This window comes from Cetorhinus maximus, chromosome 16, assembly GCF_964194155.1.
Source record: "Cetorhinus maximus chromosome 16, sCetMax3.hap1.1, whole genome shotgun sequence".
Lineage (NCBI taxonomy): Eukaryota > Metazoa > Chordata > Chondrichthyes > Lamniformes > Cetorhinidae > Cetorhinus > Cetorhinus maximus.
In genome coordinates this window covers 69,831,136-69,851,430 of record NC_135894.1, presented here as the reverse complement: position 1 = coordinate 69,851,430, position 20,295 = coordinate 69,831,136, and the positions used below count along the sequence as shown (strand labels likewise).

At 42.2% G+C, this 20,295-nt stretch overlaps 1 protein-coding gene across 1 annotated transcript in view; it reads right to left on the bottom strand.

Moving 5' to 3' along the window:
• Positions 1-1,527: 1,527 nt before the first annotated feature.
• Positions 1,528-20,295, bottom strand: part of LOC144691673 (immunoglobulin-like domain-containing receptor 1) — a 62,509-nt gene continuing 43,741 nt past the window's right edge. Inside the window, exons 5-8 of the mRNA XM_078560000.1 lie at positions 18,596-18,742; positions 13,125-13,259; positions 8,630-9,504; positions 1,528-5,398 (exon numbers count right to left, since the gene is read on the bottom strand). Of these exons, the coding sequence (XP_078416126.1) occupies positions 5,357-5,398; positions 8,630-9,504; positions 13,125-13,259; positions 18,596-18,742 (1,199 nt within the window). The 3' untranslated portion in view covers positions 1,528-5,356. The remainder of the gene's footprint in view (positions 5,399-8,629; positions 9,505-13,124; positions 13,260-18,595; positions 18,743-20,295) is intronic.

The following is a 20,295-nucleotide window of genomic DNA, read 5'->3' as shown; positions in this document are numbered from 1 at the left end:
CCTATCTTTGTGTCATCAGCAAATTTAGCAACCATACATTTGGTCCTTTCATCCAAGTCATTAATATAGATTGTAGTTGAGGTCCCAGCACTGATTCCTGTACACTCCACTAGTCACATCTTGCCAACCCAAAATGACCCATTTATGCCTATTCTGTTTCCATTTAGCTAACTAATCTTCTATCCATGCTAATATGTTATCCCCCACACCATGAGCTCTAATATTAAATAAACAAGGAGGTCATAAGTGTGTAGTCTTAACTTTAAAAGCAAGGATGATGTTGCAATATATCTTTGTGGTATGTCCATAATCTGTAAATATCATCAGATAGGATATGATGTCAGCGGTCACATGCCACAGTAGTTGAAATGAGTTAGTTGACCAAGCAAGAAATGTTAGTAAAAGCTCTCCAGCAACGTGTATATACTACTGCAATGTTTGAATAAAGAACTCAGTGTAGTTTTACCAGTCCTATTCAAGTGATTGATGAGTTTGTTTGAATAGAAGGAAACACAAGAGGTGCTATGTAAATATAAATTCTTGTATGTGAACAAAGCCATCTTGAGCCAGCTCAAGTCTGACTGGTGTATTATAATGCCAATTTTACAATTGATATTTCAGTATTTAAAAACAATTCTATAATTAAACTATTAAATGTGATAATTTTTTTAAAGAAACAATTACATGTTTTCAGGGAGCATGCCCTTGAATTTACCTCGTTTGGCTGTAGGGAATATGAAGGTGTATGCAAATTCAAAATATTCCAGCATGCATTTCCTTATTTTCTATTGGGCATTTAAAAATAAATTAGCTTCTCTCAGTAATATATGTTGCTATGAGAATAGAAGTTTTCTTTAAATTGACAATTAGCAAAAAGTAGTTTTCAATGAAACAATGAAAAAGTAGTTTTTGTGTCAATGTGCATGATGAATAAATGTCAAAGATAGATATTTCCTGGCCAGGGTTCGAAGAGGGGTCAGGGTGTGGAAAAAGTATGGCCCCACATTCCCCCTTGAAAATTAACCTTGTTCCATCAACACTTGTAGCCAGATTCAAATTTCACCTGCCAAAAGGATTAATTCCCAGGATCCAAGTGTAACGTTGGATATGGCTACATGTTACTTATATTTCTTTAATGCTTTCAACATAGAAAAATGTCCCAAAGTTCTGCACAAGTGCTATAACCCAAAGAAAATACACAGTGAGCCATTAAAGCAGCTACTCTGAGGTGGTGACCAAAAGCTTGGTCAAAGACGTGGATTTTAACAAAAGGCAGTAAAAAAAGAGATAGGGAAGCAGACAAGTTTAGGCAGTAAATTCCGGAGCATGGACATCAAATTCAGTGAATAGATAAGACACAACAACTTAATAAAAGAGCATCCTGAAGATAATGAATTTTTTTCCATTTTTTTCTTGCTGATATTATCCAATGGTCAGTTAAGAACATGAAATGCTTCCTCTGCAAAGTTGGAGAAAAGTGCTCTTATTGGATATTGTCTAACTAAAACATTAAATGATAGACAGGTCCCCTATTAATATACACGTTTAATTTTGCATTCATTTTCACTTTCCCACAACTACAGTGTTATTCTTAGGAAATATGATGCAAAAGAAAATATTTATTCCAAAGTACAGTTCATTTGTATTAAACATGAGACAAAACAATATGCAAAAGACGATACCTTAAAAACAACTATCTCCTTCATATTCAAAATTTGGAAACAACTCCAACTTGTTAGGTCTCCCAGTCTTTCAGACTTTATGAAAAATCTAGTAACACAACCACTTGTAATCCTTCCTTCCAAAATGTACATATTCTTAAGAGATTAAATTTTTCTGGTAAATTTAGAATCTATAAAATACAGGGTAACTGAAACGTCCATAGGCAGTCTCAGAGTTAGCATAAAACACTGGGACACCACTGGAATGCAGTCTGCCTTAGCGCAGAACTCTATACAACACGGGTGCTTCCCGGACCCCAAAATTTTCATTTAAATTTAATCGCCACCCAATAAAATGAAACCATGTCAAACTTAATTTCAGGTCACATTTAGAACTAGCCAATTCAAATGGCAGCTTTGCGACAAATGAAGGGGTTTAGCCAGTGAAATTTTCCCATTGTAATTAAACACAGGTTTTTCTGTATAAATATAGGTCAAATTTTGGATAGGGCTATGTGTACTTATACTGATACTCAGACAATAGGCCAGTGTAACAGATCCAAACTCTTAGGACATCCAATAAGTTGAAGAAGATAATGACGCCGCCAAGACCGAGCGTCTGCCATCGTCCCATACAATAATCCACCAAGCAGAAGCAGCGCTGAGATGGTTGGAAGCCAAGGAGAAGTCAACTACTGCAAGGGTGACGTAATTTCAGAATATCCTACATTTAGCAGAGGAAGAGGTGAGGCGCATACGTAAAATGTTAAAAATTGATTTATTTAACATACGCCCACCCGTTCAATAAATTTTGTTGACTATGCGCTCTCAAAATACTTCCATAATCTGTATAAGCGAGAATTAAGCATTTGTGAATTTAAATCGTTTGATTACATATGTACATTTACATTTGTTACAAGAAATAAAATTTATTTTAATTCAGTTGATTTAATTTTGTTATCAGGAGTTAGTTTGTTTGCTTGCATCAAATCTGATGGTTTATCTGTTTAGGCAGCCGTTTTAATTCATTTATCTGTACTTTCTGTGTTATTCTGGCTGCCGGTTTGGTGCTTTTATTATAACATGGTCTCACCTATAATATGGTCCCATAGATCAGGGCCAGGGAGAGAAATCATGGTCCTAGTGCTTCACCTGTTTCTGGGCCCCTTATCCCAGCACCCTGACCCTCACATCCTTTAGGTCCCAGAATTGGGAACCATAGTCACAGTGGGGTCAAACCGTTTCACATAGTTCAACAAAATTTTGACTTTGGTACTCTATGCCTCTATTTATAAAGCTCGCCAAAAGCTCAGGTTTCATATACTTTGTAACCACAACTTGTCAGACAATTACATACAACTTCATCTTTCATATTATGCAACCAACTCCACTGCTTTGAACCTGGCACTCTACCATATCCAGACAGCAACATCCAAAAGATTTGAACCTCAAGCGCTGCAAACAACAATCCTATGTGAAAATGAGAATATCTTTAACTAAGAGTGACTTTCTATTGGTGTATGACTTCTGGTTTCACTTCCAAGTTTAAAAATGGCAAAGCCTCCTAGTAAATTAGCACCAGCCATTTGAGCTGCAATCACGTGCTCTCTCTATCCACACAAGTAGGCTTTGTTAATAGAAAAATTACACTTTGTATTGAGTGATAAATGTTTTCACATTTTAAATTTAAACTAACCACACATACAAATGCCCAGTATGGAACAAATAATAGGAGAGCAAAGTGCTGTAGCTGCTGGAAATCTTGAAATATAAACAGAAAATTCTGGAAATACTCAGCAGGCCAGGCAGAATTGGTGGAAAGAGAAACAGTGTAAAGCTTTAGGTCCATGATCTGTACTAGTTCTGCTGAAGGGTCATCGACCTCTGTTTCTCTGCACAGATGCCAGACGTGCTCAGCATTTCCATCAATTTCTATTTCTATTAAAAATAATCCCTTTTGCCAGCCCTCCAAAAAGCAGACTTCTTGTGAGCCTCTCATTCCCCTCAGCAAGAAACCCAACAGCAGCTGCCCGAGATCTGGTTTGGCACAACACTTAAAACATGAATTTCAAAAAAATGTTATGGTATGAAGAAAACAAAACGTTAAAGCAATAAATTGATCATTTAAAAAATTAGTAATTAATAAAAGTGGCTATTAAAAATGCCAAACAACAGAGCTAATAAAACCTGCTTGCCTTTTCACATAAAAAAAGGAGTTAGAGACAGACTAGGTCCCAAGCCCTGGTCACCTGGTAGTGTGGGGGATGAGGCCAGGACCAAGACCAAGTTAAGGAGTTGGGTTTAATCATTATCGACCTGGTGTTCATCACTGGTGGCTCACACTCCAAGCTGATCTCGGTGGAATTCAAATGAAAGTGGTGGTCAGAAGTGGATTGCTTTTCAGCCTGGGTTTTCCTCCTCACCTGGACTAGTGTGTGGATAGGTTTTTGGGGAGGGATGATGATGATGACCATGATGAGGAGGAGGAGGAGGAGCCAAAAAGTTTGGGCATGTGCGCACGCACACCTGTGGGGCTCTCCTAGTCTCAGGGTTCTCATTCAACCTTGCACACTCACCCTCACGTGCACTCTTTGCAGATTTATTGAAAAGCCCAAACTTCTCAAGTTGCTCTTCCTAACTCTGCCTCCTCATCTTCACGATATCCTGGTGAACCTACAATACCCCTTTTCCATTACTTTGATATCCTTTCTACTTCAGGGTGCTCAAAATTACACTAGTCTATGTCTTGCTATGTCTTTCACAACCAGCACTTACTCACTCACCCTTGGGCCTGGCAGGTTTGGAAATTTTCTCGTTGAGGCAGCATTCGGGACATCTGTGATGCCACTTTCATGCTTCCCTTATGCCCCAATGTTCCAGCTGATCTGGGTCTCGCTATTGCTGTAACCACCGTTCCTCGTCTGGGCTCCCTGGCCTGCTCTGCCATCTTGAGGCCTGTAGTCTTTTACTGGGTTGGTGCCTACACAAGGGGTGGAGTGGGGTAAGCGCATGGCCAAGGGTGGACTACATCACCCAGAGGACACCCTGGTTGTGAAAACAAATTGCCACATGGACTCAGGCTCTTGCTCCAATAACCCTTTGTGTTACAGAACTTTGTCCCGGAGTGGAGTGTCCACTGTGCACTCGTCTGTGAACATAGAGGCAGGCAGGCAACCACTTGAGAGGAGGGTGGTGCTGCCCAAGCTTGGGCCCCCACGACGGCATAGAGCCTGGTTATGACCACCACCTCCCCACATTCTCCAAGGCCCTGCTATGGATCATGCTATCGTGGGGTCCCAAAGATAGAAAACATGTAATCGTTCCTGTTCAGCCTGGTACAACTAGACCCAAAGAAATGGTTGGAAGGAACCTTATATAATCAATTCCCTGTGAAGTGTCTGTCATTTTTATTAAATTGACACAATTTAAAACTACCATTTGCCCATGAATATCCATCTCTATTTTGTTCATATTAAAATCAGTAAAAATGGCAAAAGCTTTGTCCAATGTAATTAGATTCTATTGCAAAGTCACATATTTGAAGCATGTCTTGAAGTCATATAAAATTGGAGCTTCTGTTCTGTCTGCTGAAAGCCCATGATGGAAAGATATGCTCAAAAAGGGATGTCAAAGGTCGCCATCCATATTACAGCCCACCCTGTACTTATTATGGAATATGACAAGTGGACGTTTCTTCATATCACTACACTTCTACCACTGCGAGAACTCCCCCGTTCCTGTTAACGAAAAACAAAATACTTTAGTCTCATTTGATTTTTTTTTGTGACCAATACTTTATAACTACCTATTTTACAAGTTTTATTCATTTCATGCATTTTGACAAAATTAACGGAGGGAGCTGAATAAAGTACAAAGTCAGACATAGTATAAAACAGCACTTCAAGTTTCAATACTTGCAAGGAGAAATAGTCTTCCATCTCCAAACAATTACAGCATAATGACTCACAGGACCATCATTTACATTGCTTTCTATAGCAAGATCTCTGCAATTGTAGTGTTTGTGTGTTTGTGTGTGTGTGTGTGTGTGTGTGTGTGTGTGTGTGTGTTTGTTTGTTTGTTTGTTTGTTTGTTTGTTTGTTTGTTTGTTTGTTTGTTTGTTTGTTTGTTTGTTAGAGAGAGAGAGAGACACAGAGAGAGAGAGAGAGAGAGAGAGAGAGATCACATTAATGAAATAATATAGCTAGGCTCTTTTATTAATATTAATGGTGCAAGTATTTTCCCTGTAGGGCGTGATTGCAAGTATGGCCCAGTCAAGGTCAGGAGCTTTGCTTTTAAGAAGAATCAGAAGTGTAAACTTCCATTCTACACTCCAGAGCACCCAAGCAACTTTTTAAAAACTCTTGATGGGACGTGGACGTCGTTGGCTAGGCCAGCATTTATTGCCCATCCCTAATTGCCCTTGAGAAGGTGGTTGTGAGCTGCCTTCTTGAAACGCTGCAGTCTATGTGGTGTAGGTACACCCACATTGCTATTAGACAGGGAGTTCCAGGATTTTGACCCAATGACAGTGAAAGAACGGTGATATATTTCCAAGTCAGGATGGGGAGTAGTTTGGAGGGGAACTTCCAGGTGGTAGTGCTCCCATGTGTCTGCTGCCCTTGTCCTTCTAGAGGGTAGCAGTCGTGGGTTTGGAAGGCGTTGTCTAAGGAGCCTAGGCGAATTCCTGCAGTGCATCTTGTAGGTGGTACACACTGCTGCCACTATGCATTGATATTGGAGAGTGTGAATGAGGTGCCAGTCAAGCAGGCTGCTTTATCCTGGACGGTGTCAAGCTTCTTGGGTGTTGTTGGAGCTGCACTCACCCAGGCAAGCAGAGAGTATTCCATCACACTCCTGACCTGTGCCTTGTAGATGGTGGACAGGCTTTAATGAATTAGGAGGAGGTTAGATACTTACTGCAGAATTCCCGGTCTCTGACTTGCTCTTGCAGCCACAGTATTTATATGGCTGGTCCAGTTCAGCTTCTGGTCAATTGTAACCCCCAGGATGTTGATAGATGGTAATGCCATTGAGTATCAAGGACGATTCTCTCTTGTTGGAGATGGACATTGCCTGGCACTTCTGTGGCAAATGTTACTTGTAACTTGTTAGACAAGCCTGGATATTGTCCAGGTCTTGCTGTGTTTGGACATGGACTGCTTCGTATCTGAGTCATCACAAATTATGCAATCATCAGCAAATATCCCCACTTCTGACCTTATGATGAGCCTTGGACACTGCCCTGAAGAACTCCTGCAGCGATGTCCTGGAACTGAGATGATTGACCTCCAACAACCACAACCATCTTCCTTTGTGCTAGGTATGACCCTACCTGCAGAGAGTTTCCCTCTGATTCCAGTTGTGCTAGGGCTCCTTGATGCCACACTTGGTCAAATGTTGCCTTGAAATCAAGGGCAGTCACTCTCACCTCGCCTCGGGAGTTCAGCTCTTTTGTCCATGTTTGAACCAAGGCTGTAATGAGGTCAGGAGCTGAGTGACCCTGGAGGAACCCAAACTGAGCATCAGTGAGCAGGTTATTGCTAAGCAAGTGCCACTTGATAGCACTGTTGATGACCCCTTCCACCACTTTAACGATGATGGAGAGTAGACTGATGGGCAGTAATTGGCCAGGGTAGATTTGTCCTGCTTTGTGTGTACAGGACATACCGGGGCAATCTTTCCACATAGCTCGGTAGATGCCAGTGCTGTAGCTGTACTGGAACAGCTTGGCTAGGGGTGCAGCTAGTTCTGGAGCACAGGTCTTCAGCACTGTATGCTGAACATTGTCAGGGTCCATTGCCTTTGTAGTGTCCAGTGCCTTGAGCCGTTACTTGATATCCCACGGACAGAATCAAATTGGCTGAAGACTGGAATCTCTGATGCTTCAGCATCATTTTTTGCACTGCTGTGCTGGGTTCCCCCATCAATGAAAATGTGGATTTGTGGAGCCTCCTCCTCCTCCTCCAGTGAGTTGTTTAATTGTCCACCATTCACAACTGGATGCGGCAGGACTGCAGAGTTTAGATCTGGCCCATTGGTTGTAGAATCACTTAGCCCTGTCTATCGCATGCTGCTTATGCTGTTTGGTACACTAGTTTTGTGGTGTATCTTCACCAGGTTGACACATCATTTTTAGGCATGCCTGGTGCTGCTCCTGGCATATCCTCCTGCAGTCTTCATTGATCTAGTGCTAATTCCCTAGCTTGGTGGTAGATTGGGGGACATGCTGAGCCACGAGGTTACAGATTGCACTCTACAATTCTGCTGCTGATAGCCCACAGCATGGTTGCCCAGTATTGAGTTGCTCTATCTGTTCAAACATCTATCCTATTTATGATGGTGGTAGTGGAGGGTATCCTCAATGTGCCTGCACAAGGACCATGCGGTGCTCACTCCTACTGATACTGTCATGAACAGATGGATCTGCGGCAGGCTGGTGAGGATGAAGTCAAGTATGATTTTCCCTCTTGTTGGTTCCCTCACCACCTGCTGCAAACCCATGTCCTTTAGGACTCAGCCAGCTCAGTCTGTACTGGTGCTATCGAGCCACTCTTGATGATGGACATTGAAGTCGCCCCCCTCAGTGCTTCCTCCGAGTGGTGTTCAACATGGAGGAGCACTGACTCATCAGCTGAGGGGGGGAAACAGTACATGGTAATCAGCAGGAGGTTTCCTTGCCCATGTTTGACCTAATGCCTTGAGACTTCAGAGTCAATGTTGAGGACTCCCAGAGCAACTCCCTCCCAGCTGTATACCCGGATTCGAACCCGGGTCCCCAGAGGATTGCTAGTAGTGTGACAATACCACTATGCCACTGCCTCCCATATCATAACCTTCAAACATGTAATACACAAGAACAGATTAGAGAGTTAGGAAATTTTTTATAACTTCTGACAGATAGAAATGACTATGCTATAAATGTTCAGAAAGATATCTTATAATACAATAAAAAAAACCAAGAAACTTACTGACTGTCGTCCATTATTAGATCTTCGTGTACTGCTTTGCTCTGATCCCCCATCTACAGAATGGTAGCTTGGGGGCTTCTCATGATACTTAAATGGCTTCTTCAAGGCTTCCAACCAGTCTGTCATTCGATCATCTGGTCGGACCCTGTTGTATCGAGAGCGGTTATCATAATCGTCTAGGGAGCTCCATGACCCATGTTGTCTTCCACGAGGTGGAGGAGAATAGCTTTGGTCTCTACGTCTATTTCTTCTTTCAGGTGAGTAATCTCTATTACTGCGGCGATGTGGTCTTCTTTCCTCCTCATAACCTCTTCTGCCCTGCCTCTGGTTTGACCCACTGGGTCTTGGCCTATCATCATTATCAGAGTCATCACTATAATCTCCATAATTTTGTCTTCTTGGAAGGTACTGACCTCTCTGCCGGCCATCTTCAAAATCATCTCTCCTATTTCCTTGAGATCGATTAGTTCTTCTGTCTTGTGAGCTCCTGCTGGATCTTGATCCTTCTTGAGATCTTTGATTCCTGGGGAGCCCTACATCCAAAATATCCTCATGACTTCTAGCCCTTCGTTGATTATTCCTTCGGGATGAGTTACTGGTTCGTTGTGATGAAGGGAGGCTAGTTTCGTGGACTGTCTCCAATATGGGAGGTAGATGGATAACACGACGATCTACTTCTCTAATTCCAACTTCGTTTAGTGATGAAAGCACACTGGGAGGTGTACTGCCACTTGTACGGATTCCATTTTGTAGAGGCTGTATAGTGTTCAAATTTTTCACCTCGTTCTCTATGTAGTCCAGCATCTTAACAGAAGAATTTGGGTAGCCATTGTAAGGGACCATAGTCAATGGTATACTGTTCTTCGTGGAAAAATCTACATAATGGAAACAAAAAAAAGGAAGATTAAACTTTTGAATAAAAGATTTTATTTGAAGGTAGTTCAAAAGAGGGGGATAAAGTCATGTACAGAACATATTTTTACTTTTTCTTGGACTGTGGTTTTAAGATTGGACTGTGGCTTTAAAAACTACCATGGGTGCAGTTTAAAAGAGATGTTCACTGGAACAGGAAGAAGAAAATCTACAATGTTGCTACTTCCTGAAACAGTATGTGCCAGGTTGGACAGAATGGTGCTGGAAAGGACACCTGGTTTAACAGGGAAGTGCCTAGCGATGGCATTTTGATTGGCTCCTGACCAAGTGGTCAGGCTCTGTGTGAGGATAGTGCAATAGATCAGCTCCTAGCCTGAAAAGAGGAAAGACCTGAAACCTCTCTCTCCTGTGTTTTGTAAGACTCCAGTAATCCTGCCACAGTAGCTCGCTGGCTGCTCCTCATATCGCTGTATCCTACTTTCTTTGGGAAACCCCAGTCAGGAGGAAAAGGGGAAAAAGTCACCAGTAGAAACATTTAAAGCAAGTTTCAACTGGAGAACCAGGGACTGCAAGTGCTGGGAGACCACCTCGTGTCAGCCACAACAACCTGCAAGGAATTTGGAAGAAAGCAATCAAAGTCAACCCATCTAATCCTGAAATCCGGATTGGTGCTATTGAACTGTTTTATCTCACCTGGTGCATATAAGGAGTAGAGTTTAAGTTAGAGTTAAAAGTTAGCAGTTCATATTTCTCTTTTGCCACTGGTTACAGGCAATTTGTTTAATAAACAGTTATTTACTTGTTAAGTTTACAAACCTAGTGCTCATATTCTTTTAACCTATATTAAACAGTTAGGTAGAATTTGGGCAATCTGGTGGTCTAATCAAACTTCTCACATGTGTCTCGGCTTGGGGAGCAGTGCGGCTTGACACTACAGGGCACTGTCCCTAGTGAGTCGTGACAGTAAGGGAAGATATTGATAGCAAGAGAATTAGTGGAGTTACAGAATGAGAGTCTAAAAAAAAAGAAGGCTAAACAAAGTGAGAGGAAATCCTATTAAAAATGAGTTAAGATGTCAGTACAGCAATATACACAGTGTCCATAAGGTAACAGGGAGCTGGAGGCAATCGTGCATTGGGAGGGGCCAATTGGCAGAGATTACTGAAACACGGCTACAGGAAAATCAGGACTGGGAATTAAATATTTCAGGGTATAATTACTAGAGGGAAAACAGGGAGGTGGAGTAGCTGTACTTATTTGGGATAACAATGGCAGGTAGAAAGAAGAGACTCAGCAATCAGCAAGACAAAAAACAGAATCCACACAGATAGAGATTAAAGACAAAAAGGATCCATCAAGTGTGATCTAGAGATCAGCTAATAGTGGAAGAAATATGCTGACAATGGGAATCGAGTCAAATGTAGAATAATCATCATGGGAGATTTCAAGTACCCTGAAATTATTTGGACAGAAGAGCCATGTAAATGGAATAAGGGACTGGATTTCCTCCAATCTATCCAGCACTCCTTTTCAACCCAAAAGTCCAACAAGGGAACATTTGGCTTTGGATCTAGAATTGGGAATAAACTAGAGCTGAGAAAACTAAAAGTAGGGAACATCTCAGCAATATTGGCCATAATATATGTTTGAAGATGATGATAGAGAAGAACATAATGGTGATGAAAACCCAAGTTAACACACTGGAGAAAAATTGATTGAGGGGCTGAGAATAGAACTTGTAGAACAACAATGGGGCACTTTTAAAATGGTATCAATAGAGTGCTGGAAAATATATTCCTCTAAAAGGAAAGAACAAACTAAATAATATTGGGATTCCATGGATGAAGAGACGTAAGAGAACAGTTAATGGTTAGGAAAGAGGTATACATTAAGTATGTAGACAGCAGAGGAGTGCATGACAAGAGAGACTATGACAAGATTAGGAGGAAAGTTATAAAAAGCAATTAGAAAGGCAACAAGGAACACTGAAATCAAATTATCATTGAACATAAACCAAAAGTGCAAATAATTTTACAGGCATATGAATTAAAAAAAAAACGACTGATGGAAATAGAACATACCCTCACCCACCAGCCCTCTACTCCTTCTGGGCCTGCTCCCTGGCCCTCTGCTGCCACTGGGCCTGAACTAACCACCACTGGTGTTCACTGCTCCTCCAATCAGTTTGTTTCTGTCTAGTGAGCCTTTCAGCAATAAACACAGCAAAGAAACAACCTGTGATTGGAGGAGCTGCTCCTTGCAGAATCTTCTATTCCAACTTACCTGATTGACTGGTATTTTCAAAACTGGCTCCGGGGACTGCATAGAGGGGCATCATGAGCCACATCTGGACCGCAGGCCGTACATTTGACAAGCCTGGTATAAACGCATTTCAGGGAAAACTAGGCAAGCATACGGGGGAGATGGGAATAGATGGTTACGATCATAGATTTAAATTAGAAAAAATGGTAGGAGACTTGAGTGGAGCATAAATGCCAGCTTGGATTGGTTGGGCCTAATGGCCAATTTCTGTGCTATATATCCTAAGTAATCTTATTTAATAGGCTTCTAATTGTCCCACAGGAAGACAGAGAATTAACCTATCCAGAAATTTTGCATGAATGGATGCAATACTCCAGCTGAGGCTGGAGAGACTAGTTCAGCTTCAACTGGAGTTCTGCATCTGGTTCTGGATGCCACACTTTAGGAAGGATATGAAGGCATTGGAGACAGTGCAGGGATGAGGAATTCCAGTTATAAATAAAGAATGGAGAAGTTAGGGCTGTTTTCTTTGGAGAAGAGAAGGCAGAGAGATTTGAAAGAAGTATTTAGAATCATGAGGGGTCTGGACAGAGTAGATAGGGAGAAACTGTTCCCACTCATGAAAGGATTGAGAACGAGTAATTGGCAAAAGAAGCAAAAACGTGATATGAGAAAAAACATTTTCATGCAGCGAGTGGCTAGGATCGGGAGTGCACTTCAGTTGAGGCATTCAAAAGTGAATTAAGATTTTTATTTGAAAAGAAAGAATGTGCAAGGTTGCAAGAAGGCAGGAAAATGGCACTAAGTGAGTTGCTGATTTGGAGAGCCTGTGCTGACATGGGCAAAATGGCCTCCTCCTGCGCTGTAACAAATCTGAGATTCTATAATTGGGCGAAGCATATAATGCGGATGGCCAACAGTCCAGTTTTGGAGCTACACCAAGAGGCAAGTTTCAGGAATGGCAACTATGCTTTCACTATATGTTTCTTTTTAAATGCAGCAGTTATAACCCCAGATTGAGTCTGCATGTGAGGGGGCATGCATGTGTAGAGTTTATTTTCCTTTTTCAAGTACAGCTTTTAAACAAAGTTACCTCATCTAATTTTATGCAAAATGGAAGGAAAATTGTGTCTGAATGAGAATGAAACTTGGAGCAGTAAAAATAAAATACAGTCAAAAAACAATGTCATCTTAAAGTTTTCTTCAGTGCTGCCTTAGCTCATTGTTAAAGTTACTAATACATAGGTGATGAAAAGGAAATGTTACATTACCACAGAACTCTTAGTAACTGGGAGGGGAATAAAAATAAGCTATCAGTTCAAATATATGCAGTAGCACATTAAAACTAGAGACTACATGCCTCTCTGAGATGGCCCATTCATGTAGAATGAGTTTAACTGGGAATGCCTTTCATCGTCACTGTACACAGGCCTATTAAACATCCACGGCCACATTCCCTTCTTCACCTGTTTGGCTAGCTGATGTCTTGCAAGCGCTAAATGAAAAAAAAAAGTGTCCCAATTAACTATTTTATTCAAAAACATTCATTAGCAGAAGCTTCAGAAATATAAAATTGCTAATTAGTATATTATGGTTCATAATCTAAAACTGTTGCTAGAATTTCACTTAATAGCCAGGCATTAAATTGCAAAAGCAAAGTACTGCAGCTGCTAGAAATGGGAAACAAAAGCAAAAAACACTGGAAATACACAGCAGGTCAGGCAACATCTGTGGAGGAAGAAACAGAGTTAATGTTTCAGGATCGGTGACCTTGTCCTGATGAAAGGTCACAGACCTGAAACATTGGCCGTAATCTCCGACTAGCATCAGAAAATGCTGGCCCACAAGAATTAGAAGAAACAAATGCACACTTACCTGGTCTTGAAAATAAGATTGACACTTCCTTTTGTCAGAGTTGCTTGGGGCCTGCATCGAAAGACTCATCGCAGGCCCCAACGAAGTCTGGACCCAGCGTATTCAAGGAGACCACATGCCTTTTACAGAACGAGCTGTCGCAAAGCAGGTAAGTTTAAAGGACATGGGAAATTGGCAGGCCAGGGGAAGGTAAGTGTCTAAGGTAAGTGAATAGGATATCAAGGCAGGGTTTGCGGGGGGGGGGGAAGATGGTGGTCCATGGGGGCAGGATGGGGGTTGGTTCAGGTGTGTGGGGGAGTCCCGTGGGGTCAATCTGGGTCTTTACAATTGCTACTCAGATAGTAGAATTAAAAGTTCTTCTAATAACTGGGTAACTATTGGTATTACCCTGGTGGAGCCATCCAAAGTTTGTGGTTTAATTCGCATTTCAGATGGTTTCCAGCGTAGCACAATTGTCCAGAGGAAGTGTGCACTTCTGGACAATTGCTGTGCAAACCCTTACCTGGGAACTTGCCAGAGGAATTCCCCAGCAGATCTTTCAGGTACCCCCCAAATCTGACGCTGGGGAGCGCGTAAGTTACAGGCCAATAATTCTCTCTCTCATAGATGCTGCCAAATCTGCCGAGTGTTTCTGTTTACATATTACACTGCTGATCTTACAAATTTATTGCTAGCAAAACTAAACTTTCCATAACCTAAAAGTGCACTGTCCATATGTTGAGGTGTTTGTTGGGACTAATCAGCTCACTTGCAATCTAGTAACTGTAATTAAATTCCTGAACTAGAATGTAACTAACAGAAGATTATGAACAATACATTCTTCAGAATTTCCTGTGGGTTTGGGGCATTAATGGAGCAGCTGGAAGGATATTTAACCTGCACTGGTGCCTTTACATACATGACTATTACAAATTTTGAAAGATTTAATGGATTTTGTTTTTATATATTGCGTGTGTCGCATTGCAGTGTATTTCCAAGAATCTTTCCAGCTATGTATGGGTTTAATACCCCTCCAACTGTTCCATTGATGCCATAAATCTACAGAAAACAGACAAAATTTTGCACATTTATGACTGCTAAATGTATACATTTAATTTTGTAATATATCTAATTATTTTTCTACTTCAGTGGTGCCAAATCTAGAGAGATCTTTTTAAAAAGGTAATGTAGTTCTTCACGCTCCTAATGACAGAATTCTGCAATTCTCAATATTGTACAGGATTCTCCATGTTCCCCGTTTGTTTGTAAACTGGCCAACCTCAAATTTTATTCACTTCTAAATGAAGCATCAAGATACTATGGGAAAATGTCCAATTATAAAAGTGTCTATGATCAGTCAGCCTATTCTTTAAGAATGCACCATTCATTCATGTGTGCTCGGCCCAAAAGCAAGTCCTTGGCTCATTATCTGCTGCTGTTTCATCCTGAGGCTTTTTTTTTAAAAGCAGTTTTTATTCGTGGTAGTTTGCCACAGCATTCCACTCTCAGGGGCAGGGTGAGGGGACAGGTACCAAATCTACCTCAGCCAGAACAGGAATCGAATGCTGTTGGCACTATGCAGAACCATTGACCATCTAGCCAACTGAGCTAACTGGCCCCCTTGTTGTCTCATAGGACATCACAATATAAAAAAGATGCAGCTCCACAAATCCTGCATTGCGCTCACGCTTTCCTTCCCTTTGGGCTCAAGTTCTTTGTTAAATCCAACAGTGCGTGCTAACTGGGCGATTGCCGGCTGTCCCTCAATTCAAAGATGATGACTACTCATGTCACGAGTTTCACTGTGGGTCTTCATGTTTCTCAGCAAGCTGATTCTTGACCCACAGGTCTTTGGGCACATGGGACAGTACCCATGACTGGTAGTGGGATCTAGAGTGCAGGGTTCACTTCCTTTTCTTTCCTTCACTGTTGCAGCTCTGCCTTGTTAAAGTGTTGGGGCTCAAAAATGTGATTCAACTTGATGGACAAGTTGTCTCCATTCTGAATGATTGGGAGGAAGTTGCGACCAGTCATTAAGGTCAATGCCACCATGCTACAAGGAGAGCTGCAGAGGCCCCTAAAGAGTTTGCTTTGTCCTCCGCTGAAACGTTGACCATTTGAGAGTTGAGAGAACAGGACCTGACAGGGGAGAGTGTTTTCCACCTTTAAGACCCTGTGGCCAGACCAACAAAGTTGATTTTGTAGGGGTTTTGCCTGAATCCTTGCGAAGCTGGCTTCAAGAAGGAGACTAGTGTTTGTTCAACAGTCCTCCCACTGAACCTGGAAGATGTGGCGGATGCATTGCTGATATTTCTCTAGCCCTCCTATGTGTTGCTGATACACAATCCAGGGCTCAATGCAGTACAGGAGTGTGGTGATGACAAATGCCCTGTACAATAGGACTTTAATTGATTTGGGGGCCTTTGTTGGGAAACACTCGCTGCCCTGGTTTGTGGAAGGCTGGACTGCTGTAGCTGATCTGATGCTGGAACCCCTTGTCCATGGTCACCTTTTGAGAAAGGTGGTCCTAGAGTCATAGAGGTCTACAGCACAGAGAAAGGCCCTTCAGCCCATCGAGTCTGCACCGATCAAACAAGTACCTAACTATTCTAATCCCATTTTCCAGCACTGGGCCCATAGCCTTGTATGGCATCGCAAGTGCACATCCAAATACTTTTTAAACATCATGAGGGTTTCTGCCTCTACCACCCTTTCAGGCAGTGAGTTCCAGATTCCCAACATCCTCTGGGTGAAAAGAATTCTTCCTCACATCCCCTCTAAACCTGCTGCCCCTTACCTTAAATCTATGCCCCCTGGTTATTGTTCCCTCCACCAAGGGGAAAAGTTCCTTCCTGCCTACCCTATCTATGCCCCTCATAATTTTATACACCTCAATCATGTCCCCCCTTAACCTCCTCTGCTCTAGTGCAATCACATCCTTCCTATAATGCGGATTCCAGAACTGCACGCAATACTCTAGCTGTGGCCTAACCAACGTTTTATACAGTTCCAGCATAACCTCCCTGCCCTTATATTCTATGCCTCGGCTAATGAAGGCAAGTAACCCATATGCCTTCTTAACCATCTTATCTACCTGTCCCGCTACCTTAAGGGGCTGGTGGGCATGCTTACCAAGGTCCCTCTGATCCTCGGTACTTCCCAGGGTTCTACCATTCATCGTGTATTCCCGTGCCTTGTTTGCCCTGCCCAAGTGCATTACCTCACACTTAGAGATTAAATTCCATTTGCCACTGATCAGCCCATCTATACCCCCCTGTAATCTACGGCTATCCTCCTCACTATTTACCACCCAATCAATTTTCATGTCATCCGCGAACTTACTGATCAACCCTCCTACATTCAAGTCTAAATAGTTTATATATACCACAAACAGCAAGGGACCCAACACCGATCCCTGTGGAACCCCACTGCTGCCAAGGTATAGGACATTCAACGTATTCCAGAGTCTCTCCTACAACATATATGGGAGGTGGAATATTTGGCTGACCAGCTGTGGGCTAAGAAAATTTTGTTAACATTCAAGGTCAGGCTGGGTTTCTTGTAAACGCAATTGAGGAGATTGAGTGGCTTGAAAATCTGGTGCAGTGTGTGCAATGACACTGCAGCCATTTGCAAACTGTAGATCATGTATATCTATGGTAGTCAGTTTAGTTTTGGCACAGAGGTGACTGAGGTTAAAGAGTTTTCCATCTGGATGGTATTTAATGCTGACACCAGAGGGCAGTTGATCTTTGATCAGGTGAATAGCCACTATCAGGTAGCTGTAAATAGTATGGGGGCTATCACAGAGCCTTGCTTGAGCCCAACCTGGATTTTGAAGGCACCTGTTTCAGGTCTCCTACTCAAGACAGTTGCAGTCTTATCATCATAAAGCAACTGCAGGATGGTGATGCTGCCAAATCAGTGCACAATCCACAGAGCCTCACAATTTACTGAGTCATTGGGCTGTACATGGTCACCAAATCCCTGGTGTTTAATCTGTTTATTTGAAAGCAATGGAGCTGATTGAATATGTCTGATGAATTCATTCAGAGAAAGGGAGCATGGTAGCTGTAGGCACAAGGTGGGAAACCTGGATCTAAATAACAATCACTTCACTGCACACTCACTTTCATCTCCATAAATGGAGAAGGAGAATGCTGGATCTTTGAAATACTTTCTACTGTCAACTCATCATTTATTTTTGGAATGTGAGCAACATGAGCAAAACTCCATGTATTACTGACCTGAACAACCAAATGGTGTGCTGGGCTACTTCAGAAGGCATTAAGAGTTAGCCAAATATCATGGTACAGGAGTCACACAGTCCAGAGAGAACATTAGTGAACCAGTTTTTACAATGATTTGTTGCCTTTCTCCCTAGCACTGGCCCAAAAATCAGCACATTATATATAATTTACAGCACAGAAACAGGCTATTCAGTCCAACTGGTACTCGCAATCCAGATGCCTAGGTTAATAATTCAGATAAGTGAACATGAATTTAAATTCCATCATCCTTCAAGAATTGGAATTCAGTTTCTTTTTAAATCTGAAAATAAAAGTTTGGTTTAGTATGAAATGATTGTGGATCGTGGCACTAATGTTTTTTCATGAAGGAAACATATTGCCGCTACCCAGTTTGGCCTACATGTTACTCCAGCCCCACATTAATGTGGGTTGACTCTTAACTGCCCTTTGAAGTGGCCTGGTTTGCTAGCAAGCCATGGAGTTATGCAAGGGCAGGGAGGGATGGGCAATAAAACTGGCCTTTTCAGTGATGACTACGTCTCAAGAATGAAGGAAAAAAATTCATGATGAATTCCAGATTGTTAGAAATGTACCTGTACCTTAATTTACACTACGATAGTCAAATAGTCATTGGATTGATAGCTGTAAATTCTTCCATGTCATTAGCTACTTTTGTAGGGGGAGGTGTAGAAGGAAGATAATTAATTGAAAAAAAGACAGCTTTTACCTTCCTCTGGACAACAACAACGTTTTGGGCAGCAGATGCATTGGAGATAACAGCAGCACTTTTGTGGGCAGCACTGGCACCAACATATACTAATCAATATGAATAATAGCAAGATACCCATGATAATAAATATCACCGTAAGCCAATCTGAAACAAGGAAAAAAGATAGGAATTAATAGACAGTATTGCAGAAGAATCTATTGCAGTGAAGGACTCCCAGTGTTCTGCTTAATACATTGCGTTCTGCTTAGTTTGAGTGAGATGTATTTTCAAGAGAGCAATCCCTTTCAAATTATACAAATGCTTCTTCTTAAAACAAATGTAGTAAATGTACATTCACAAGTAGGCATCAGAAACTTGCTGCGCTGAAAAACTCTTTCTATGAATGCATCCTCTTTCTTGCCTTTATTTCTATATGTCGATATGCACAATTGGTTTGGTCAGTATTCACCATTGTATTGTGTTAAAGAGGAATGTAGATTACCACGAATAAATGTGTAACTGTGGCTGACTGATTCACTGACACCTGTCCAAACTACAATTTTCCAAGCATGTGCACGTATTGGGAGCCATGAAATAGTTACAAGAACACTCTCAAGACATCTAACTGAAGTTATTCAAACTATTCAAATAGCAATATCTTCATGCCTACGTGAGGGAAAATTCCTGAGGCACTACCAATTGCAACATGATGGACAACTTAAAGGGCAGGATTTTTTCAGATGGGAGTTATCCTCACCCCTCCATTGAAGAGTTGACGAGGAACACATCCCTGCCAATAAAGTCAGCCCTGCCGCCATTTAACGCTTGGCTGGAGGCAGAACTTCTGCCCAAGGGAAGGGTGGAACTCCTGCCTAAGAGAGCTGCCACCCAACCTGATTAGTCAGCAGTTCTGTAGTCCCAACAGCACCGTCTGTAGCAGTGGCAAGGATTGGGACTACAAGCAGTTTCCAGATTCAAAGTCCCAGTAACCTAAGGACCAGATAAGTTGGGGGCCTTACACAGAGGGGAGGGGTTGAGTGAGGCCCAAGGGGTGGGAGAGCACATTGGAGAGAGGAGTATGCAGGTCATGATGGAGAGGCCAGGACCAGGGTGCAGGAAACACCGGCAGGGGGGTGCCCAATGTGGAAAGGGGGCCCTTGAGGGAGGCGCTCCCCCTCCCTTACATCTGAGACCTGAGCAGGGTGGCCTGCAGGGCTTCCCCCGCTGCCCCTGAACTCCTCCTGCCAACATCAAAATTGAGGCAGGGCAGAAAGCGCCCCTTAACTGGCCAATAATTGGCCACTTATGGGCCTCAATTGGGAGGAGATAGGCGGACCAGCCACCCGAGTCCTTGTTCCCCAACCGCCCCCAAGGAAAATTATAGACAGGGTGGTGGGAGGACCATGCTGGGAACTTTACAGGCAGCAAACCCGCCACCAAGGGACTGGGAAATTCTGCCCGATGTCATTTCTCCCCAAATTATGCGATATTTATAAATATTTATGTCACAAAACGTTGGGCTAGATTTTGTTGTAGCAGGGAATCTAATGGCAGCCATTGTTAGACAGACTTGCCCCCGCACCCTACAGCTCTAACTAATTTCCCCCCACTAAGATGCTGAAACTGCAAACTGATAACAGTGCAGTGTGGGAAACATGATATCTCCTTAACCATGATTTGAGGATTAGTAAATAAACAGAAGGAGGGTGAATTTGATA